The sequence below is a fragment of the Dicentrarchus labrax genome, unplaced genomic scaffold (genome assembly GCF_905237075.1).
Source record: "Dicentrarchus labrax unplaced genomic scaffold, dlabrax2021, whole genome shotgun sequence".
In the NCBI taxonomy this organism is placed as follows: Eukaryota; Metazoa; Chordata; class Actinopteri; family Moronidae; genus Dicentrarchus; species Dicentrarchus labrax.
Window position 1 is genome coordinate 24,523,622 of NW_026136720.1, and position 25,282 is coordinate 24,548,903.

Genomic DNA, 25,282 nt, shown 5'->3' on the forward strand with positions numbered 1-25,282 from the left:
TCGGGCCTCAGTAGATTTCAACAAGCCTCAACTAACACTGCATATTTTGGTTCTCTGACAGCTGTCAATTGAGGAAAAACACTCTGTAAACCATGCCTCTCTTTAAGTCTTAAATATATAGTTTGGGTTGTTTGAAATGGGGTTGTATGAGGTATGAACAATATTAAGAACATTTTCCACACCTTACCATGTCATCAAATTGCCCTTTCCTTTGGCTACATTACCTCAATTCAATTCAATTCAATTCAATTCAATTCAATTCAATTTTATTTGTATAGCGCCAATTCATAACAGAAGTTATCTCAGGACACTTTTCAAATAGAGCAGGTCTAGACCGAACTCTTTAACATTAATTACAGAGACCCAACAGTACCACCATGAGCAAGCACTTGGCGACAAGGGCAAGGAAAAACTGCCTGTTAAAAGGCAGAAACCTAGGACAGATCCTCCGGCTCTAGGTGGGTGGTCGTCTGTCTCGACCAGTTGGGGTGAGAGAGAGAGAGAGAGAGAGAGAGAGAGAGAGAGAGAGAGAGACAGACAGAGAGAGAGAGAGAGAGAGAGAGAGAGACAGAGAGAGAGCCAGAGAGAGAGAGAGAGAGCCAGACAGACAGACAGACAGACAGACAGACAGACAGACAGACAGACAGGTGCACAGCAACAACAGTATTGGCAATGGCAGTCAAGCAGGACCATGGCAGGAGGCTCCACCAGGATCCATGAGAACCTGTGAGACGAGAAAGCACAAGAACTCCGGGGAAGAAGTGAAGTTAATAACATGCATTAATGGGACATGAATGAGTGCAGAAAGAGAGAGGAAGGGAGGAGCTCAGTGCACCATGGGAAATCCCCCGATAGTCTAGGCCTATAGCAGCATAACTAAGGGATGGTTCAGGACTCACCTGATCCAGCCCTAACTATAAGCTTTATCAAAGAGGAATGTCTTAAGCCTACTCTTGAATGTGGTGAGGGTGTCTGCCTCCCGAACCACAACTGGAAGCTGGTTCCACAAGAGAGGAGCTTGGTAACTGAAGGCTCTGGCTCCTGTTCTACTTTTAGAGACTATAGGAACCACAAGTAGCCCAGCATTCAGAGAACGTAGTGTTCTAGAGGGGTAATAGGGTACTATGAGCTCTTTAAGATATGAAGGGGCCTGACCATGAAGAGCTTTATAGGTGAGGAGGAGGATTTTAAATCCAATTCTACATTTTACAGGGAGCCAATGCAGAGAAGCTAGTACAGGAGAGATGTGATCTTTTTTTCTAGTTCCTGTCAGTACTCGTGCTGCAGCGTTCTGAATTAATTGGAGCGTTTTAATGGACTTATTGGGGCAACCTGATAATCAGTCCATTCAGTATCCATCTGCATCTGTTCCTCTTCTGTATACTCTGCTTCACAAAGGTATCCTCTTGCCTCCACGATGAGTGTCACTTCGTTGTCGCTGTCATAATCACACATTTAATTTTTTTTAGGGCCCAAGCATTGATCAGTGCAAGGACCTATTGTATCTGTTAGAATTGGCTGTTATTATTATTTTTCTGCCCCTTCAATCGCATTTTCGGAGGCCTAAACATGCTCGAAAGCTCACAAAACTTTGCACAAAATTCAAACGTGGCCAATATTTACGTATTCTTTTGTAACCGGGCACGGGCACTGCAAAATGGCTAAGCCACACCCCCCGCTATAAACCGCTGTAACTCTGCTCCAAACAGCTGATCTTCAGCATAATATGTTGTGCACGGCACAGTTGGGCTTAGGGATAGGAATAGCAGTTATAGGTTGAGACAATATTGTGCCACAAGAAAGAGACTGCAACGTAGTGGAAAAAAATAGTTATCAAACCCTGCTGACTCCAGAAGAGATAAACACTGAGTGAATCACGAGTAAACAATAAAAACATTTAGTGAATTTAATTTAATTTAAAAGTTAAAAAGTTAAAATAGCATACACTTAACTGATATTGATTTATTAAAGGTTTTTATGTTGCTGTTTTTGTTGGCTGCTTCCTTGTGTGAGAGTGCGAGACCACCTACTCTAGGTAATACATTGACTCTGGATAAGTACCTCATGCGAACCCCAACTAAGTTCCCTTATCCTTTTTTAGCCCAAGATCCCACTTGTAGGTCTGACATTTTTTCCAGTTCCAACTATCTAAAACAAAGATTTTTCTAAGCAGTTGGATACTTTTGTAAGTGACAGACAGGGATGTTAATGAAAATGTTTGGAAAGAACATTTTAGTCCACAGTCACTGTTAAAGGGGAACGTACAGATGATGGGGAGTAATAATAATATGTGACAAGAGTTATATTAAGCCCTCAAGAGGGAGCGGTGTGAAGTCTGATGAATGCATGGATTTTAGTTGTGTGCATCTCATCTCATCGGTCAAGTCTTACCTGGACTTAAACTTTTATTTTGTGCAAATGAGAGCATGAAATCCAACTTAATTAAACTACATGTTTGCATAACTTTGCTACTAATACAACTGTGCTGAATGCTAAGGTGAAAATTAACTATAGAGACCACGTGAGACAGAAGTTTGGGGTTTTCCCATTCACTCCAATACAGTGTGGCATTTCTTGGAGGAGCATCTGGTGGACAGCAGATGACCTGCAGCTAAACAACCTGCAGCTTTAACTGGTCCACACTGACCAATATACATGATTTAATATTCTTTTCTGTGATTGGTCGAAAAGCACTTTGTCCTCATCCTGTTGAAGTGATTGAAACTGTAATTTCAGACCCTCACTCCTGATGGGCTAATTACTGTCGGCTCACCTTAGCTGTTGATTAGTTTATCAACACACAACTGAGCGTTGTTAAAAAAATCCACTTCTCCACAAAAGACCTCTCCTGCTGTGTCTCTTCTTCACCTTTTGATTGCTTTACTCTTCCTGCAGCTCTCTAATTGGCTGGCTGATGAAAGGCTGATGGGAAAAAAATGTTTTTTCTTTCTCAGCTGGACAACGTGGACGAGCAGGCGGCTCAGATCCGCAGAGAGCTGGATGGAAGGTTACAGCTGGCCGAGAAGATTTCCAGAGTGAGAAACACACTAACAATAAAACCCAAACTTATCACGTTATAATGCTATAAAACACATAATATCAAGATCCTTGACAAACCCACAGAGAATTCTTACCAACTCTGCAGTAGTCACCTGATAGTTTCAGTGATGAGCTTTGTTGTAGATCCAACAAAGTCTAGAAACTATGAAAAAATGTTTTTTGCAATGTTTTCATATTTTCACTGCCTGAATGTCTGTTCTGCAGGAGAGGAGATATCCAAAGTTTGTCTCTGGTGACATGGAGCCTCTTTATGTGGAGGAGCTGCGTTCGTCGGTCAACCTGCTCATGGCCAACCTGGAGAGTCTGCCGGTGTCCAAAGGAGGTCCCGACTTCAAACAGAAGCTCAAACGATCCTCCATGAACAACTCCTTCCTGGACATGGGAGACGAGGGGGACATCCTGTCCAAGTCTGATGTCGTGCTGTCCTTCACTCTGGAGGTGTGTGTGGATGTGAACTTGTCTGATCCGCTGGTATTCGACTGCACCAAATTGTACACTAGCACTGAATAGGTTAGTTGATTGTCAAGAAATTATTGAACTCCAATTTTGAGAATGTATTAATCCATTAAGTCATTTATGATAATAACTTTATTTAAATAGGACCTTTCAAAACAAAGTCACAAAGTGTGTCACAGTAAAAACAAATAAAGTAAATAAAATCCCAAACATAAAATATAAAACAAGCTAAAATAATTTAAACAATTAAAACAAATACCATTAGTTAAGATATATATATAAAAGTGAGTTTTAGGACAAGATTTAAAGAGGATTTCTCAAGTTACATTTGCTGCTTTTTCCTGTTTTACATCAATGTAAGCTGAATATCGTTGATTTTTGGACTGTTGATGGTACAGAGGATTTGACAAACAGACATTTGAAGATGTCACCTTGGGCAGTGTTCTGATATTTTATAGACAGACGATTGAGATCGAGAAAGTAATAGACCTTTTTCACAGCAACCACACAAAATAGTAAACACCGGTATTACCGATGATACTAATTAAGGTTCAGTTCCATTTAGTGTAGCAGAGCCTTTATAGTGAGCCAACATGCACAACCGCTGCACCCTGACTCTGTTTGACCTTAATGGAACTGAACCTTAATTAGTGTCATTGTAACACCTATGTTTACACTACTATTTCATGCCAAAATGGCTGCTGTGAAAAAGGTCACAGAGCACTGAATGTTTTGGGGTTTTGAATTGTTGCTCAGTCAAAACAATGCATGTGTTTTAACTCTCTGCTGGTGGTTTCAGATTGTGATAGTGGAGGTCCAGGGTCTGAAGTCTGTGGCTCCAAACCGGATCGTTTACTGCACCATGGAGGTGGAGGGAGGAGAAAAGCTGCAGACAGATCAAGCTGAAGCCTCCAGACCACAGTGAGTCCTACTTCTTCCTGCTCTATGTCAGTGACTCAGTTAGTTCTCAAAGAGAATAAAAATAGCAGAGTTTACATACCGGTCTTCACATGGACAAAGTTTGACAAACAGCTCTGTGGCAGTAATCTATTTGGTACTAAAGAGACATGAACTGTGTTCGGAGCTAAAACCCAGTTTATTGGAAGCTTCATGTTTACAGCCTTCTGAGCTTTCACTCTTGACTCCTAATTAGATATCCGTCTGAGCTTTTGAAGATTAAATGAACGCACAGATGTCGGTGAAAAGCCTCCTTAACACAGTTACCTGAAACTGTATCACAGCAGACGCTCATCTTTACAAAGCAAACAGCGCTCTGGGCAGACGACTAAACTCCACATTCTATGGAAGGCGTGACCTTCAGCTTCTTCAAACACCACGATAACCTGCCCGAAGCAATGTTTCTCATTCTTCAGTCAAGGCTGATGCAGCGAGAAGATGAGGCTGTTATGTAACGGTGATGGGAGTCAGTCTCTTCTCATCACATACAAAACATAAACACACACACACTGGTTTCTGAAGGAAAGCCCAGCTGAGCTCAAAGTCCTCATTGGTTCAGTTCGGTCAGACCCCTGAGGTTTTTAATTACAGCCAATCATGACTGACTCACACCTGGGACTCTACAGGATGCGGGTTTATGAGCCGGTACAATTTACAAAACAACAATGAAGGTTTGTAGCCATGTACTTGTGCCCCTGTGAGGCTGTAACGTTCATTACACTCAAAAAACCCTTTACAGTGTGGTAGATAAAAAATGGAGACAACTCCTAGTCTTATCCTCTTGGCATTAGTGTGGTATAAAATTTAAAGCTTGGCGTCAGCTGACATTTAAACTGAACATTACCTTGCTTACAGTCCACTTACAGTCTCATCCTAATGCTAACAGGCATGCTACAGTGTTAGTGTTTGCATGTTAACATGATGGATGTATTATAAGATCTGAATACTGGACTCCCCATGCCATATAAAGCTCTGTTAATACATTCATGTTTAATATGCTACAGACTGCTGGACTTCTTCAGTTAGCTTCAGCTTTGGCTAACTTGTGAGCTAACTAACTGAGGCTAACTTAAAGGTCCAGTATGTTTTATTTAGGAGAATCTACTGGCAGAAATGGAATATAATATTCATAGGTATGTTTTCATTAGTGTATAATCTCCTGAAAATCTGAAAAAATCTTAGAATTAAGATACCACACTGACTCTAGATAGGGCCATTCACATTCTCCTTCAGGCTTTGTTGCGTTAACAGGTTTCAGTTGTAGCTTAAGTATAACATTTTTCACTTATTTTTTTTTAGCTTATTTAGGGTCGTTTTTCCCCTGAGAGCCAGGTGTACTTTCTTACCGTTACAGTCTACAGTCAGATTTATGTCACTGAGACAGGGATCTTCAGGTCACAAATCAGCTTCTCCAACCTTTAGGCTCCTCTGTAATCATGTTTCTATGATTATATAGTTATATATAATTGTTAGTTATCATGTTGGCATGTTAACATGATAAAATGTACATACTGTACTGAGTTATGATTTTTTTTGAGTGCAGTTGAGTCTTATGTTTAGCATGTAACATTGGTCATACTGTAAACTGTAAACTTCATTAAAATGTTTGCTTCTCTGACCACATTTCACTCTGTCCCACGTTCCCCATATGATTATTCGAGTTATAGCAGTATACATTTATTTATTTATTTTAAATACTGTTGTGCAGCCATAAAGTCACATAGAGGCAGTAAAAATTGATTTGTGATGGTAATCAAATGAGAATAAAGTATATTTAAAAATAACCCCAAAATAACACTTTCATTGTACAATGAAAGACAAATAAGACATCAAATGAGTCGTTTCTAAACTGTAAAACTGAAATACATCACTCACTTACAAATGAAACATCAGAATATATATTTGCCTGTATCACTTCTGAGTTCAGGAAAAAACTTCTTCCATTATTTCCACAGCAGCATACATGCCATGTCCACTGGAAAATAAAAATGTTTTTATTTTCTTTGCCATGGTGGTGCAGCCCACTGGCGACTGATTGTCACTCAGGTCTGTACATTCTTGCTGGGGGTTGTTAATCATTGGATGCCCATGGACAGCGGGGGTCTGTACAGTAATGAGGCTGCCCTTTCACATGCCCCAGCTGCTGGTGGAAAGTTTTTTTTTCTGACAGCCGTCCGCCGCCAGAATCACCAAACAGAGCCAATTAGACAAGCTCACCGTCACCTGACGACCTCGTTGGTCAACAGGGATCGTGTGCTGTAAACCCAGCTTTACTGCAGCTCCTGTAACCTTCACTGTAATTAGCCCACTGCACATTTTCACACCCCTTATCTTCAATAACGCACCCATACCCTTAATGACATCGTAGTTAACTATAATTACATGGACAACATGATTATCTGTGATTACAACGTCGTCCAATTGCTCTGATGACTCCTGCAGTTCTAGCGTAAGCTCTTCAATCACTGAGGACCTTTTCATTAGGAATACCCGTAATTATTCTGGAATGCCAAGAATCTGTGACTCACTTAAAGGACCAAACCACTGTTTCTGTGTTTATTACAAATCAAGTCGTGATAATTATATTCCAATTAGTTTTTTTTTTTCTTCCTCGCATTTGTTGTTTCCGTACACAATGAAAATGATTAATGACTGATGAATAATACTACCTGCTCCAGGGCATCACTCGCAAAGCTAATTCGCCTTCTTCCAGAAAGTGTAGCCGGGAGTGTTTGGAGTGTAAACAGATTTCAAACAGTTTCATACAGTTTCATACATTATGTACCAATGTGCCTCAGAGACAAACACTAGCTGATAATAAAGGCCAGAGAATCAACAGGAAGACACATTTTAACCAAATGTCACAGTTAAAGTGACACTCCACCTAGGGATAAGATTACCAGTAAAGGGGTTACCAGTAAAAACTTGTTAAAGCTGTTATAACTTTGCCAAGTTTGAACCTTCAAACCCCCGTTGGAACTGGCTCCAACACAATATAGGCAATATTTGGGCTCCACAAAGTCACAGCTATGCTTTGGGCTAAATGCTGTCACATGCTCTTACTGACAATACGAACATGGTGATGTTAAGGTGTAAAGAGTTTGTGCTGTTTTACCGATGTAATGTTCCCCACAACAGTCACTTTTATTTACACGGTCTATGGTCACACACCTCCCTCTTGGGGCGCCGTGTCTTTAGGATGATAAAGATGTTGGTTGGTACATCCTCAAGCCCCAGTATTTATTCTTACTTATTCTCTTTTTACTCTCTTGTATCCGCATTAGCTTACTGTAGCAGTTGCTAGTCTTCCTGGTGGACAGAGTGATCGACCGACATTACTATCCTTAGCTATGACGCTAGCATCGCTAAAAACATAAACCTATAAAGTGATATATGTACAGAAAGAAGCCCGACCTGTAACAATGTTTAGACATGAAGCATGGTATCTTAATTTGAGAACTTTGTCATAACACTATTATTTGATATACTGTCATTAAACTCAGTTTGCAGGTGCACGACAGTGAATCATTTTCTTTCTGACTCAGACCAACAAAATAAAACAGCAGCTGAGATTTCACCTTTAAATTTGTCCCCCAGTTTTCTCTGCCGTCTGGTTTTAATGCTTTTGATGCTCAAGGTCGAATTTTGCCAACCAGACGAGATGCAAAATGAATCTGTAATAACCATCATCATGTTCACCTGCGTTAGAATGGTTATCTCAGGTCAGTTAATACATGAGGTCAGAGCTGTTTGTATCAGTGTCTGTCCCCTGTCTTACAGATCTAACGTCTGTGATTACTAAAAAAAAGTGTGTGTGTGTGTGTGTGTCTTGCTCTATACTTGACCAGTTTCAAAAACAACATGTGTGAGGATGTTATGAGGATGTTTGAGTGAGTGTTGAGGGGGGTGTATGCGTGTGTGTGTGTGTGTGTGTATATGTGTGTGTGTGTGTGTGTGTGTGTGTGTGTGTGTGTGTGTGTGTGTGTAAAGTGAACACCTTTCCTCACAATGTTGCCTTGGAAACTGGGGAAACTGAATATGGAGCTTGGCTTTGCTTCTCGCCCTCAACAAGTGAAGGGGTCACTTGTCATCTGTGCACCAAACAAACACACACACACACACACACACACACACACACACACACACACACTCTTACACATTTAAAATGACAGTTGTGACATAAAGGCATGTAATCATGGGAGCGTGGCTCTCAGAGTGTATAATAGCTATGTCTCCCTCATCCTGAGCAGAAGGCTTCACTCTGCTCCATTAGTCTCCATGAGATACACAATAAGTGATTCTTGACAACAGCCAACACTGATTGGACTGTTTATTGCCTCTGGATCTCTGACTAAGACCTGATATGATGTTACAGCAAATTGAGCGAAGTTTCCAGGGTGATTGTAATATAGGCTGAAAGTGCCTTGTACTGTGGGTTTTGTCGCCTGCAAATTCGAAAAGTTGTACATCATATTAATTCCTATGCAGTAGCTACACTTGGGGCTTTGTCCTTGCTTTTTGAGAACAAAAACGGTGTCATACTCGGATTCACATGTGAAGGCTCTCTGATGTTTGAGCTCATGAGAAACTTCTATCCATCACAATCTATCACAAAGTCTGACTGAATCTCACAAGCTAAGTTCTCCCTGTGATCAGCTAAGATTCAGCTGAGCTTGACAAATAATGTACATGTTGGAGGAAGCAACAAACACAGATTCTCAATTGAAAAACAAAACTCTTTATTGAAAGTTTAAACTAGGTGCAAAACAAAGCAGAATTCAGTAGAACAGAACAACCTTTTCATACAGTTTGGGACTTTTTGTTCACTTTGCTGACATTTTGGATGTGTGCTGGTTCAGACAAACCACAGTAAAAGCCTGTCTCCTGCAGGTCTTAATCGGCCCGGGTTCGTTTTCCAACCTGCTGCCCTTTGCTGCATACCCCCACTACTGCTACTATCAAATAAAGGCAATAAAAGTTCCCAAGTTTTGGGGGGAACTTTTATTGCCTTTTTTTGTTTGGTTTGCATCAGCCGTAACTCAACACAGTTCTGATGCGACTGAAGTACAAACAGGAGGATGGAAGTAAAACTAAACTCTAAACCACAGATATTTAGTTATAAGCTAGGAACGTACTGAGAGCTAAACACAAGAAGATTTGTTTTGTGCAAATCATAACATGTGGGGCTCCCTGGTAGCTTACTTGGTAGAGAGGTTGCCCCATGTACCAGGGCTTAGTCCTTGCTGCAGCGGCTGGGGGTTCCTTTGCTGCATGCCTGATACCTAGTACCAGTGTGTGTGTTAACACAATGTACAAGATCAATAAAAACGCTCAGTGTCTGTCCAACTTTAAAGAGGATCCTTGTCTCTTCCAGGTGGGGGACTCAGGGGGACTTTACCACGACTCACCCCCTGCCCTCGGTCAAAGTGAAGCTGTTCACAGAGAGCACCGGGGTCCTGGCTCTGGAGGATAAGGAGCTGGGCCGGGTGAGAATCCAAACACACTGCACATAAAGCACAATTTAATCAGGTCTTCAGTAAGTACTTAAATATGTACATATTAAATACTGGGTTTTTTTAAATGGTGTGCTTCCAGTTAAAAAAACCCAAAACAAATAGTTCATGAATTAATAAACAGAATGGAAGTACAGACAATTTACAGATAGAAAACAGAAAATTGGGGTCTAAGCTTGTAACACTCTTATTTCCTACGATAGGAAATCATTTTACACAAACACTTAACTTTGTTTGATCTCTGGGTAGTTCAACTACAGATCAAATTAACTTCTTATTAGACAAACTGTCTAACTAATTAGCTACTGAACTAATAAACTGACAGGGTTATATTTTTATATCAAGACAAACATGATTGTATACCTCCATCTGTGCTGAAACAGTCACTTCTCATCACTTTTACACCCCGTTAGTTTTGACAGCAGCAACTCAGTCAGCATCAGTATCAACACCACCACAGCTGAAGGGAGAGGTGAATATAAATACAGCTCATTTTTAAAGCACACATCCTTTTGGAGACTTGTTGGTTTATGTGAGCCTGTAAAAGTGACATTTTTAGGTGGGTATTTTTACTTTTGTGTGAAGTTAAGCCAGTAAATGTAATGTAATGATCAAAGCTTTAATGACCCAGAGGTCCAAAGGCAGGTTCAGACTTTTGATAGGAGCTGGCGTGATGCCGACTGGTTACTGTGACTCTCTTCTTGTCATTTTGAATCACTTTGTGTTTCTGTGAGTGATGTCACCACAGAGCTGTAATCAGGATTTTAGAAATGGTAACAATTTGGAGTCAGTGGTCCTGAAAGTGCATGTGCATTGTAACTTTTGGATTTGTTTTGAGGTTTGGAGTGAGGATTTCAATTTGAAATTGATTTAGATTAAAAATTGTGAAATTCTGTCCCATGTTAAGACACCAACCAGCTTGCTGAAAAAGTAGCTTCTCCGGGCTGTTTTTATTCCCGTATGATCTAAAGTGATAAGTCAAAGGCAGCTGAACTTCCTTTAAGCCCTATTCAGACATGGGATATGTGACATGTTGAATTCATCAAGCTATTAAAGTGATGGCTTTTTGTCATTAAGACATAGGTTAGACTTTTCATGTTAATGAGCCTTCCAGCTTTATTCAGACGTGACATATACCAAAAGACAATCTTAACAGACTAATTACAGGGAGAGAAAAAAATATCTTAAAAACAGAACAGGCTCCGAATCACTGAGGGGTTGATGAAATATTCAAATTGGCTGTAAACTCCCCTGGAGAAATAAAACCATCAGTGAAGGTTTAGACCCTTTAATTACTGCCTGATTCTGATTGGATGGTGAGGCAAGAAGTCAGCCAGGGAGCCAAAAGTCCAGAAAGTTCCAGACATCCTTCATGATGTTGGAGGTTAACGTGAGTTACACAAACTCACACCACCAGTTTGTGTGAGCAGGGTCCTGATTGATTAGGAGACCAGTTCACACTGTGTATGTGTGTGTTGGAAGCAGAGAGATGAAAGACGCAGAAGAAAAAGTAAATAAAGTGCTCTTTTTGCTGGTAAACGCATGGGACGATGTGAAAATTTAGTTATTTTTGGGGGATCTGTAACATAGAAAACTCAGTATCCTGACCATTCACTTCGATAGTTTTGAGCAAGACTGCTGGTTATTAGTTGTATTAGTATTAGTTTATAGAAGTACCTACAGACTCTGGACTTAACATTGCTAACCAATCCCTGACCTCCTCTGCATCCTGTCCCCCCTCAGGTGGTCTTGAATCCAACCACGAATGGGCCGAAGCAGGCCGAGTTCCACCGGATGGTCGTCCCGAAGAACAGCCAGGACACAGAGCTGAAGATCAAACTGGCTGTTCGCATGGACAAGCCACCCAACATGAAGCACAGCGGGTGAGTCTGAAGGGGTCACAGTGTCACGGGATCCGGTCCTCTATAGCAGTGGTTTTTAAAAATGTGGTCTGGGAACCAACTGGGGTCCTTGAATGGGTTAGAGGCAGTCCCCAGCAAAAGGAGCAATGAAATATTTGAACTTTTATCACATTTTCTGGAAGTTGAAACAAGGGAAGAACTAGCGTTTTCATTGATTGTCATTTATAGTGATCCTAGTTTAATCATTGACTATGAAGACTTTATTATCTTCACACCTGAAAATAAAGAAAATCCTCCCAAATTGGGGGTCCATGGTCTAACATGCATCTATTGTGGGGGTCCTTGACATGAAAAAGTTAGGGAACCACTACTCTGCTGGGTTGCCAGATTCTGAAAGAAATGTCAAAAGTCTGTTTAAAAGACAAACAGTAGGTTAAACCAGACCGATCATTTAAAGCATCAGAGGAACAATCAGCAGGAATGAGTTTTATTTGAAAGCTTTTCTCACTTCTATGTGAGGATATTCACTAACTATCCAGATTCATCCCAATAGAGTAAATTCACCACCATATAGGTAGTGCTTTTTATCCCGACAGATAATTGCTGCAGCCTCTATCAATAAACAAGGCTCTAGTAAAGGCTGAACAATATAAAGGATGTCTACGCCAGTAACTGGGAGGAAAACCCACAGGCTTTATTTTAAGTAAATGAACCCAAGCCAGATCCCTGCCAAAAAGAACAAAAGATAGAGAAACCCCTGAGTGCAGTGCGCTGTCACACCCAGATTCTCTCTTAAGCTACCTTTTCTGAGCTGCTTCATTCTCAACTCCTGTTTGTCTTCTGCATCATAGTTTGTGTGTTTGTTTTTGGGGTTTCAATGTAAGCTTTGTTACCACTGTGAGATGAAACGGAACTACCAAATCAAATCCTTTTGCTGCGACTTGACAATTAAAGTGGTTCAAACTTCAAATCCAGCTTCTTTGGAAAATGTCATGCCATGAAACAATAAGCAAAAATACCAGTGAGGCTTCTTTTAATGAAAGAGCTGTCATCACTTTGTGATCAGGGTTTTGTTTGAAGTATATATGTAGGCCGACAGCTACACCTGCTGGTTAAATAGAGTAAGCAGAAACAGTCTGAATGTGATAATGAGATAAGAGCTTATTAGCTGATTGTACTTTAACACAGTATAATCCATAAATTCAATTCAACATTATTTAAAGTCAGCACAGAAAAGTTTATTAAAGATGAATAGATTTTGTAGTTGTAACTTTGAATCAGGAAATGTGAAATGACCTCACTGATTTCAGTCACTGCTGAACATCATCTGTCATGTGTCAGAGGGTTTTCTTAGTTTCATTTGATGTGTCAGCTTTAGAGTTGAAAGATAGTCTGTTTTTAACTCTGATGTTTGCCTCCATAACAACTGCTGGCTGTGTTGTGTGACAGTTATCTGTGCTGTGTCCTGAGTTATTCTCTGTAATCAGAGTGTTTAAAATCGGATGCGTTTATCGTCCATTCTTGTCTCCTGGGTGGAGATTTAGTTTTAATAGTTAATTTACGCTACACAAAATTGATTTAAGATGATTTAATTAGACTTCAGAGTGTTGTTGATTTACTCTAAACTACCTAAACTGAAAACACAGGACTGGCCCCCCTTATGCCCATACTGACTGAGTTTTTTCATATATAGTGACAGTAGACAACAACTAACTCTTAACTGTTTATTTTCTGCCACACTACTAACTGTGGAAATAAACAATTAAAACTTAATTTTATTGTTCAGCCAAACAAATTATATGTGTAGTTCTTCCTCTAAATTACTGTTTAAAAAACTGAATCTTTCAAACTTCCCTGAATTAGACAAAAATAAACAATTGCAAGTTCACTTTTAAGATATTTTCATTTTATCTAACATAATATTATTTATTACTACATTGTTTCAGATTTAAGCAAAACTGCTTGAATGTATAAAGGCTGTCCAGGCAGCGTGTATGTTGTACAATTCTTACTTTCTGCCACAAGATGGTAGCAAAACCCTCATTTTCCAACCCACAAATCTATGTTGAGGGAATATGTCTGTTCATTTACAGCACTGTGTGCATACGTGGCAGCACTCTATCTGCAGTGAATTTTATTTTGACAGCTCACCTGTTAACCATTTTAAGGTTTTAGTGTTTAGACATTAAAAATGTGTGAATGTCAGTGACTCAAAAAGAAAAACCGGATCAAAGATCTTGTTTAGTGATGCTTGGATAATAAGAGACATTCTTTTCTGAACCAGTAGCTCCTCTCCAGATACACTGCATATAAACACTCTGCAGTAGAAAAATCACTTGTCTTGTTTAAACAAGTTTAAAATTGCATATACTCCTTCTTCCTCATTAAAAAATCCAGACTCTAGATATGAAAATATTTTTTTCATTCCAGACGTTTAACTGCTGGACACAAGATGTCTGCTACTTCACTAAAAAGTTTTTTAAGTTTCCACAACACACTTCTAATAAGTTTCATATTGGGCCACGATTGGCTTTCAAACTAGCTGTGATGACCCTGCAGGCATTTTAAGGTGAGCACAGAGAAACCTTACCCCTTCAGTAGATGAATGTGAAAACAATCATCATTCTGCACAGTGAAGGTCTGACATCCAAGTGAAGCAACAATAACCAAACACATTTTTAAGTGTGGGAGGACTTTAAAAATCCCAAATCAATGTAAAATTAGATTAAAATAAGTCTTTTCCTAATTTGACTTCAGGAACTCACAAATTTCGCTTGATGAAATGCAGCTTTTTTCCAAGTTACACTGCCTGAACTCAACAGATACAGAATACATATTTCAATAAAAACATACTTGAGATAGCTTGAGAATGTAGTAGCGAATGCATTGATGGCTGAGGGCTATAAACAATTTGGGAGTTGTTGAAAGGGGGATTTTTTCCCTTTTGATGGAGCTCGCAGTTTACCCCTGCTTCCAGTCTTTGTGCTAAGCTAGGCTAAACGCATCCAGAACGTTTTTCTGTATTGGACGCTCAAAGATGATACCTCATCTTCTCATGTGTCATGGTGGAGTTGATCAAGTGAATGTAAATGAAGAGGTAGGTTGCTACTATGATAACACTACACTGTCTGACAACAGACTGACTGAGTCCGACAGACAGAAAGACAGAGGAAAGGGGGATAAATGCAGTGCAATAAGTGCACTGGTGCAGTTTTCAAATATCTCCACAAGGGGTCAGTGTGAGTCCAGGGTATTTCTGCTGGTCCAGGTCTTCACCTGTTTAAACTGCTGTGATTTCTGTTTTTATTAAAGACACAATCTATGATTTTGCCACTAAAAGGTGTCATTCTCTGTTTTTATATCTTCTCCATTCAGGTTATTTGATGCTGTTTTTACTGTGAATCTTTGATCCAAAGACTAACACAAGGCAAACCGAGCCTGTATGTATATCAAAGAGGAGGCTAACTCATGCTGGAATTTTTGTTGCCTAAGTAAGGAAAAACTGGTCAAACAGTTTGGTCAAAATGATTTTACATTTGTTTTATTAATTAATTTTCCTGGGATCAGAATGCAAAATATGAAAAGGACCCTACACACAGTAAAGACATGAATCTTTTCAAAGGTCGTCAGATGCAATTAAACATTTTACTTTCAGAGTGAAATGGGCAGAAAAAAAGGTTCAGAAAAAGTGCACAAACGGGTTCACAGACGATCATCTAACACATTTTGATTTGATGTTGTATGTGTCTAATGCGTGAAGATGAAACCTGTCACCTGTTCAGCTCAAGCAGCAGTGAGGTTCTTTTGTTAATCTCATGTCGGCTCACTGAGAAAAACTGGATCTGTTTTTATTTTCATGTTTTGAACTGAGAGCCCCTATCTTGTCTAGCCTGATCATTGAATACTTGACTTTTTTTGCCTTCATCCTTTTACTGATCAGGTTGTTGAGATCAGAGGAAGTCAGATGTTTTACATCTTGGTTTTATTGAAGGTGAACAATTACTGGGATCACAATGGACAAAAAATGCAGCCTGCAGTCAACTCTTTTATAACAATGATTATATTTATAATATATATATATATATATATAAATATATATTAACAATAAAAAAAATATTTGCTTTACCTTGGGAGGAGAGGGCACAATGAAGTCAGGAATTCTAGAACCAAAAAACTGAATTAATTAAAAATGACATTTAGGTAGAAGCGGGTAACTCTAAACAAATGATGTTGATGTGCTGTCTCTAAGCCGGTGGAATGTACTTCCTTTCTAAAGTCATATTTTCTTAAAACGAAAATGCCAATGTTGTGAGATTATTTTACTTTGCAGGATAGGTGGCCCCGTCGCTCTAGAACGACCTACCAGAGAAGATCAGGATAGACACATCTTTGTCCTCTTTTAGTTTTCTTTGAGAAATTCACTTTTTTAAATGTACTTAATGTGTTAGTGTATGTCTAATAATCTATTCTGTTGTTTTATTATTTTTAATATCTTATCATATGCTTAATATTTACTGTTGCTGTCAATTATAATTTTTCTTATCATTATTAATATTATATAATAATAAATTACTTTGTTGATGTCTGGGAACAAAGTAATCTGGTTAAACTCAATTCAAGACAGTCTGCTCTAAAAAAAAAAAAAAGAAGACATAATAACTTTATGATGCCTGAGACAATAACACCTGATGAAAATCATTTATTTATATTTGTGCATCTGTTTTTTGGAGTAATCTTAAAAAAAAAATAGAGTATATTTCTGCAGGTGTCACTGCAAAAAAATCTTCTTTCATTCAGGTTATTTACTCTGAAACATTTGCTTTGTTATTAAAAGGTTAATAACTCAAATGGGTGAAAGTGTTTATTGTCACGGGGGCAGAACTACTTTTTGATGCCTTGGAACATAAAACATCATTTCAATTTAAGACAATAAAACAACTGATGTAACAATGACAGTTTCTGCAGTTGCCACTGGAGAAACAGAAACTCTCATTTCCTTCAGGTTATTTACTCTAATTATTTAGTCTTAAAATATACTCTTTTTTTAAAAATATCAATTAAACCCTTTTTTCACACATTTTAAATTTGTGCGTCAATTTTGTTGATTCAGGTTGATTTTTAACCTACCGGCACTCATTTCTAGACAATTCCTGAAATAAGGGACATTTTTTCCCCTTCTTTTAATAAAACAATGCTTGTCACTCTTTAAAAAAAACCCTTAAAGTCTGAATATCCAGCTAAATGACCAGTAAAAGATGGATGCTTTTTGCAGCAAGGACTGTTAAATGCCTGCAGTGAACTCTTTGGTGTCTGCAGTCCATCACCATGGCGTTGTGCAGCTGAATGGATGTTTGGAACCCTGCAGGAGGACAGACGGCCAAATAATTTTCACAAGTGGCCGGCGAGCTGTGCCCCATGTTAACCCAGAGTTGTGAAGAATGGCCCAGATTCTCTGTCCAGACGTACTGCAGCCTTGACTGGAGGCCTTTTCTTTAAGGGCGGGCAGCAGGGCTGAAGAAAGGGGTCTCGCCATCGATTGATTTTCTTCACTTGCACTTGCCTGTATCCCACGCTTCAGGAGGCCCGGGAGCAGCCATTGATTGAGAGGCCACGCTGGTCATTCTTCCATTCTCCTCAAGACTTCATCAATGAGCTGCTGTCGGTGTCACGGCCTCTCTCAGCTCGGGACTCATTAGTTTCTCCTTTTAGTTTCACATTGTGGGAGGAAATTAGTGCGTTTATAAATGTGTTGAATATGAAGACGAGCTTCAAGGAGCTGTAAAATAGATCCTGATTGAATCTGAACGTTGAAGACTCTCAAAGGCTCCTGGTGGTTTTTGTTTCTATGTACATCAGCAGCATCATGAGCTGCTGCCTGAAAATGTCAACACAGATACTTTATTCCCTCAAATATTTAATGTGTGTGCTTAATTCTTTTCTTTTATTATTGTAATTTGTACTCATACATGAATACCTAGTTCACTTGCATTAGTGTTAAATAAGCACCCTAATGGCCACACAAGAGAGGATTATTTACATGAATGGTTAATCTGTTGATCATTTTGTTATTTAGCAATAAATCTTCTTTATCTAGTCTAATATGTTGGTAAATTGACAAATATGTCCAAGCTGATCTCTCTTTAAAGGTCTTATTTTGTCTGAACGACAGTCCAAGAATATTCAGTTAGTAATGTTGTAACAATAAAGAAAAACAGCAAATCCTCACATTGGAAAAACTTGACTTAAATGATTAATCAATAATGAAAATATTTTCCCATTCATTTTCTGTAAATTCACTGGTTATTGGATTGATCGTTATAGCTCTAAAAGAGATAAGGGAGCAGACGACTTACCTCATCTGTCAGCACAGTTAAATGATTCAAACAAATTAAGAAATTCAAGATTGAGTAAATTGGAGAAATAGATGATTTGAGGGAGGAATATATTAAAAACTTCCCAAAACGACGCCTACTGAACTCCGCAGTTCCCCTCCAAATTCTGAAATATTGACATACTGTACATGTACACATGTTTTTTGTACATGTCACAAGGGAACACTTTGATATATAATAACAAATGTGAAACCATTAGTTAAGTAATTGTTTATTTGGTTTAATAATTGAGAAATCAAAAGCCATTTATCATGCTGAAAGGCAAATAGAAATGCTGTTTTCAGCCTCTTTCTGCTTTTCTCTGTTTCATATCCGAGTAAACTGAATGAAGTTTTGAACTGTAGGTCGGACATAACACATTTGAAGACATCACCTTGGACTCTCAGTAATTGGGACAGACTTTCTTCACAATTTTATAAACTAAACTATTCATCAGTAATGAAAATAATTATTAGTTGCATTTCTTTATGACTTGACACATGTGGTCTCTGGCTTTTCATATGTGAAATAAATTGAACATGTGAACTCCGGTGCTTTTTGTATGGGAGGAAATAAAACCGTGGATATGTTTTTATTCCTATTTATTTGTTGAGACCGTCCGTATTCGCTCTTTGATCAACTCTCCGCACTGTACTTGGTGATTAACATGTTCTCATAACTTACCAGCGTAATAGTTACAACACCAACAATTTGAAAATCCTGAATTCCTTGAAGCTGATGACATCTTGTTTTTGTGTTGCAGGCACCTGTATGCTTTGGGACAAAGAGTCTGGAAACGCTGGAAAAGAAGATATTTTGTTCTTGTTCAGGTAAGAAGCTGATGAGGCTGAGATCAGGTGACATGGATTGATCTGCAATTGATTTGGAAATTGCATCTTAAGATCAGAGAGGCACTGCTCAGTCGGTAGAGCTGGCGACCCATATACGGAGTTACTGCAGCGGCCCGGGTTCGAATGTGACCTTTGCTGCGTATCGTCCCCTCTCTCTCCACCCACCTTTCCTGTCTCTCTACAGCTGTCACTATCAATAAAGCCAACAAAGGCCAAAAAAATAACTAACAAAAAAAAAAGTGAAATAAATCTAGAGCAACTGACTGGCATTAATAAACTGTTTATCCACAAAAAAACTTGGTACTTGACAGATCCAGCATCAGTGAAAATGTGAAATAAGTCATTAAACAGAAGTCTGTGTGTATTTATGATGCATTGGATCAAACTGTCAGCCTTCACAGAACACATATCCTCACACTGAGGTATCTCTCTTTCTAAAAACAGTTTTTTGACATTTAAAAGAGAGGCAAAGAAAGCCAAATTTTAGGTTATTAAAGGAAATCATCTTACGTCAGTCACTCTATTTAAAAGGTCTTGACACGTCGACTGAGCACAAATGTCCTGCTGTAGCAAAGTTAATTGAGTTGTGCTTTCTTAAATTACCCGTGTACACTTTTCCAGTAGCTACCTGAGCGTGTATTGATCACTCCGAGCAAGGGCAGACATTTAAATACAAATCTAGCGTTGTGAAATACTAGTCTGTTTACAAGTTCTTTTCACAGTGAAGCAGTCGTTGGCAATTAAACTCAGCTCTTATAGATAGGATGTAAAAATATCTATCAGGAAAAATCACATAAGTGGAACAAAATCTAAGACATAAAATAGTGCAGCAGCTAAAATATAGAAAAAGAATATAAAATAAAATATAATATAGAAAATATATACAAAATATAAAAAAGTAAAGTACAGGGATAGGTGCAGCTTATAAATGTTAGTAATAAATATATTTACTGGGATATGTATAGATTGAAATAGGTAGCGATAAATATATATGCTGAGCCAATTAATTAATTAAATGTTTTAAATATTAATGCCGACTCTAAACTGTATGTAAGCAGATACAACCAGTGCAGTAGAATGTGTTTGTACAGTACGTACGTATAATATAAGTATGGCAGTAGAGTAAAGTAAAGCAGTATAAAGTGACAAATGTGTATAAGTGCAGTGTGAGTAAATTGTCAAAGAGAGAAGAGTAGAGGCTGTTTAGAGACGTCTATCTATCACACTGCAATGTTCAGCTGTCCACATACTTTTGGCCATGCTGTGGGAAAATGACCTGCTGGGTTTGAGATACTTTTTGCTTGAATATTTCGTCTTTATCGAATTTAACAAAGTGACTAGAATGCAATGTAAATGTAATCCCTGCAAGAGCCTTAAAATGTAAAAACAATGTTGAGATAAGTTTGTTGGTTCTGTAAAACTGCAGGGTGCGGTTTTTTTTTTTTTTTTCGTTTACCTGTCAGCTCCAACGTCAAAATGTTCGACTGGATTTATACCGACTTAAAACCTGCTGTAGTTAAAGTCAAATTATGTTTGAGGCAGAAATAACAAATGCTGATGAAACTAGAGAAGTCAGTGCACTTAGTAGTACTGCTTCTAGGAGAAGTCTATTGAAGCTTCAGCTGGAGAAAACATATGAATCAAGATATAAAAGTATCCAAAGAGTGTTGTCAAAATGCAACAAACAAAAAGTTAAAACTTCTCACTGGAGAAAAAATTTCTTTCTTCCAATTTTTCTTCAATTATACATAATTGTACTGCTTGAGAAATCACAGATGAGAAGTGCAGTGTAATGGAATTTAGGTGTATTTAGGAGGATCTATTGTTTATTAGTATGATCTACAGCAGGTCCTCTTCTATGAAGGCTGCCATATATCTACAGTAGCTCAGAACGGACAAAGCTAACACTGGCTGTAGATAGAACCTTTCACTTTTTTTCGGGCCACCGTTTCTCCTTCGCACTTGGTAGCCTGAGCTGAATTCAAATGGTTGAAATCTGCAACTTTACCGCTAGGTGCCGCTAAATCTTACGCATTGGTCCATTAAAGTTACATTAGAGCATATGTCAGGGCGCATCATGAAGGATGTGTATAAACGACATGAATCCAAAACTCTACAGAACAAAAAGAGCACTGAAGATGGGAGAGAAGCAAAGATTCACCTGTTTGTTTTAGGACTTCTGAAGCGTGCTGTATCTGTGGTTCACCAGTGTGTGTCTTCCTCTTGCAGGTGAGTCAGTACACATTTGCCATGTGCAGCTACAGAGAGAAGAAGGCAGAGCCTCAGGAGTTGATGCAGCTGGAGGGCTACACAGTGGACTACTGCGACCCACAACCAGGTAAAGGCACCTGAGCTCTCCCATTGACATCATCACACAGGGCTTTAAACTGCAACTACATACAGGACACAGAAAACATACATCCTCGCTCACACGCTGCTGGAGGAAAGGATTATATAGACCAAAAAGTATTCATTTGTTAAATCTGTTGTGCAGCATTCAGAACATACGTTAGTGGAATTTCTAAGAAATTCAGATGAGTGTGACTTTAAAATCCGTTACAATACTGTTTCTGTTACTATAATGCTGCTATACGGTGAAGTAACACACCGAACAAGGTCCTCACGGATAAAACGTTATCAGGCTTCGTTGGCTAAATCCAAACCTCCAGACTTCCCCACACGTGCAGGCATGTTCCTGGGATGTCAAAATCCACAATCAATCAAGTCTGCAACGGGCCTCAAGTGGACTTTCTACTGTAGAAACATGCCGGTTCAACATGGCGGCCTCCGGGGGACCTGCTCCCTCTGTAGATAAAAGCGGCTCATTCTAGAGGAAACTGTGTGTAGAAATTCCATGTTCATGTTAATTTGTTTAGGTACAGTAAACACAGTCACATACAAACAATAAACACACATCGCAAATTGTCCGACATGGTGATTTGTGCTGTTTGTTCATTATATTGATTACATTTGGCGCAAAGCCTTCTACTTTTTACTTACTTTCTCCCTCTTCCTCTGCAGGTCTTCAGGGTGGCCGGGTGTTTTTTAATGCGGTGAAGGAGGGCGACCTGGTGATGTTTGCCTGTGACGACGAGCAGGACCGGATGCTGTGGGTCCAGGCCATGTACCGAGCCACTGGACAGTCCTACAAACCAATCCCACCGACGCAGAACAAAACCACAAACTGCAGAGGAGGAATCCAGAAACCAGCATCCCCCATCAGTAGGTTCTGATTCTCTCTGGGTTTGTTTTTCTTATTTAAAAAGTGAAACTAACAGTAAGAAGCAGGAAAACTTTAGAAATGAACAAAATTAATTCATTCATTCATAGATTCACATTTTAATGAGGTAAAAGGAGTAGATGCCATTTAAAGATTTGTGGAAACACTTAACCTTACTATAGTTTTTATACTTTCACACATTTCATTTCATATTGTTCCAAGCAGACATATGTCTTATTAGATGTCTGGAGGAGGTCTTTGAGCTCAGAGATGAAGACAAAGAATGTGTTGTGTTTTATTACTTCAGAATTGCAGCAACACAGTAAAACGCCTCTTTAGTATTTCTTATTTTTCTTTTGTTTGACTTCTCTCCCTTTCTACCTTTACTTCCTCTTCTTTCTATCTGCCTTCTCTCCCTCACCATCTTCACAACAGTGTTTTAATAAATCCTGAATTGTGAAACACACACACACACACACACACACACACACACACACACACACACACAGTAGGAGACAGATGGAAACAGTGCAGGTTGCACTGCTGTGAGAGAGAGAAACACATAAGGGCAGAAACAAAAGAAAGAGATTGGAGAGGACAAAAACTCAAAATGAAAGACAGTCTCTTCTTCAAGGCAACACACACCATCTATCCATTTGTCTTGCCTTTTACTAATTTTCCCTTCATGCATCAATCCTTTCTGTATTTCCTCCCACCTTTAGTTCCTTGATCTTTCTCTTTATACACTTGTCCTTTCTTTTCATCATCTGTCTTCTTTCTCACCCTTGTTATTCTTCTCTCCTTCCCTTATTTATTTTGATATTCTTTCTGTTCTGCCTTTTTTTGGTTATTTCCTTATTCTTCCTTACTTACCCTCTTTCTTTACTTCTCCCTTTCACTCTTTCCTCCCTTCGCCTCATTTACCTTAAAAGAGCCCTATGGAGTTTTCTTGGAAACAAAGTTAAACAGCTTCCACATTGTGTATCTTTGAGGTCTGACAAACGTGTTGGATGCATTCCCTTTCTCATAAAACATTTTTAATGCCCATATGAAAAATATGCCAATCCTTCATTGTTTACATCAATGTTTTCTGCTAGTAGTCTTCTTCTTCCCTGCCTCAGTTGGCACATTGCTACTACGTTTGTTTGCTCAGCAACAAAGTGGGAATATGCTCTTGAAAATTGTGCTACATGATATTCCATGAGTCAAAATCTTCACAGGCTACCTTTAAGTTTTTCCCTTCTTGCCATATATCTTACATTTTGCTCTGGGCATGTTTTTCTTTCCCTCATTCTTGTCCTTTTTTATCTGTTCTTTCTTTCTACTGACTTTCTGTTGTATTTCCTCCTTGCTTCCACATCCATTTGTCTCTTATTCCCCCCCCTTCACCTACAAATCATTTCCTTTATTATCTGTGTGTAGGACGGTGTCTGCCTGCTCGCCGGCCACCTCCTCCTGCCCGAGCATTGTGACATGAAGAGCTTCACTGAGAGCTGATTACGGCAGTATTTGTGTAATTTGCCGTGGCTCGTTAGCGTTTAATGGAACAGATTGAGGCGTTAATGGCGAGAGGTGATGACACGCTGTTTGCAGGAGGAAATAGAAGGTGTCCCTGAAATACCTCTTAACTGGGTGCTAAGTGCCGCAACGTACGTGTGTGTGTGTGTGTGTGTGTGTGTGTGTGTGTGTGTGTGTGTGTGTGTAATGGGCTTGACAGAAAGTCTCTCTCGCTTTAATAACGATCGTGTTGGTGAACATGCATATACGTCTGTTCTTGCCCTGCAGTTTTTCATAAAAATGAAATGCAGAGGTTAAATAACACTAATCACTGCGTGTGTACACACGCTGACGAGCACTTACAAAACCACACACACACACACACACACACACACACACACACACACACACAACAAAGGTGGGTAATTTAACATTCATAAAATCATACTTCTCCGGTCTTGACTTCATGTAAAGAGCTGTGTTTTTGAACACAAACAAGCTATTCTTCTGTGTTTGAAGGTTAATACAGGTGAGACAATGAGAGCAGAGACACAAGATCTCTCGCGTTGTGTTTTTGGAAGCACCTCAGAGCACAAAGAGTGAGCGGGCACTTGTATGTGTGAGTCTGCTGACTGTTGTCACTCTGTTGAATGGATGCTTTCTTATTACATTTTTAACTATATACTCGACAAATAAAAGGTCATTAATCACATTTGATTATTTTTCTCCTTTTATTTTAAACTTTTGTGTAACATTTCAATGAAGCATGTAACAAAATATAAAATATGAATGTATAAAGAAATACTATTTAAATAGGAAACACTTTTCAACTATAGTTTCATTAGTGTAAAGTATGGTTTTCTAGTCCATGTCATGTTTTATACCAAAACCACATCCATGCAACAGAACTAGCCCCTCTTTTAGGTACCAGCTCCTTGTTTCATCATGGCAAAACCGATAGAGCATAATATGAAACGATTCTATCGATTTTTCTATCGTCAGTATATATTGTTGTTTCACACTGCCCTATTCCAAATTGTTAATATTTTACTATAAAATCCACTACGTGGTGTGGCAGCTATTTAGTAGTTCTTTGAATGTCAAGTGAGAATTATTGTACCTAATATGGTGGACCTATTATTATTATTATTATTATTATTATTATTATTATTATTATTAAATAGTACAATTGATGGTCACTGAGAGATAACTACCATCATGCATTGCACAGAGGGACAAAAAGTCCAATTTAAACACATGTCAGATGAACAGGTTGACCTGACATATTTTTTCATTTTGCATTTAGCATGTTAGTGTAAACAATGCTAGACATGCGTACACTAACTAAATGCTGCTCCGTCTTGACAGCTGCTGTGGTCACGAGACCAGTGGGATCACATCCCAAAAAAGACAGAAAAACCTGATGCTCTGTACATTCTGTTTCCTCAGTTTTCAGGTTAAAAGGAATTCCTTAAGGTATGAAAGGAAGCACAGT

The 25,282-nt window shown here is 38.9% G+C and overlaps 1 protein-coding gene across 8 annotated transcripts in view; it reads left to right on the forward strand.

Annotated features, from left to right (window-relative positions):
• Positions 1 to 25,282, forward strand: part of cadps2 (Ca++-dependent secretion activator 2) — a 200,163-nt gene that overhangs the window by 85,337 nt on the left and 89,544 nt on the right. For all 8 annotated transcript variants that reach the window (XM_051382486.1, XM_051382489.1, XM_051382485.1 and 5 more), the window contains exons 4-11: positions 2,955 to 3,035; positions 3,265 to 3,498; positions 4,316 to 4,437; positions 9,848 to 9,959; positions 11,730 to 11,869; positions 18,983 to 19,049; positions 21,300 to 21,408; positions 22,092 to 22,292. In XM_051382486.1, the coding sequence (XP_051238446.1) occupies positions 2,955 to 3,035; positions 3,265 to 3,498; positions 4,316 to 4,437; positions 9,848 to 9,959; positions 11,730 to 11,869; positions 18,983 to 19,049; positions 21,300 to 21,408; positions 22,092 to 22,292 (1,066 nt within the window). The remainder of the gene's footprint in view (positions 1 to 2,954; positions 3,036 to 3,264; positions 3,499 to 4,315; positions 4,438 to 9,847; positions 9,960 to 11,729; positions 11,870 to 18,982; positions 19,050 to 21,299; positions 21,409 to 22,091; positions 22,293 to 25,282) is intronic.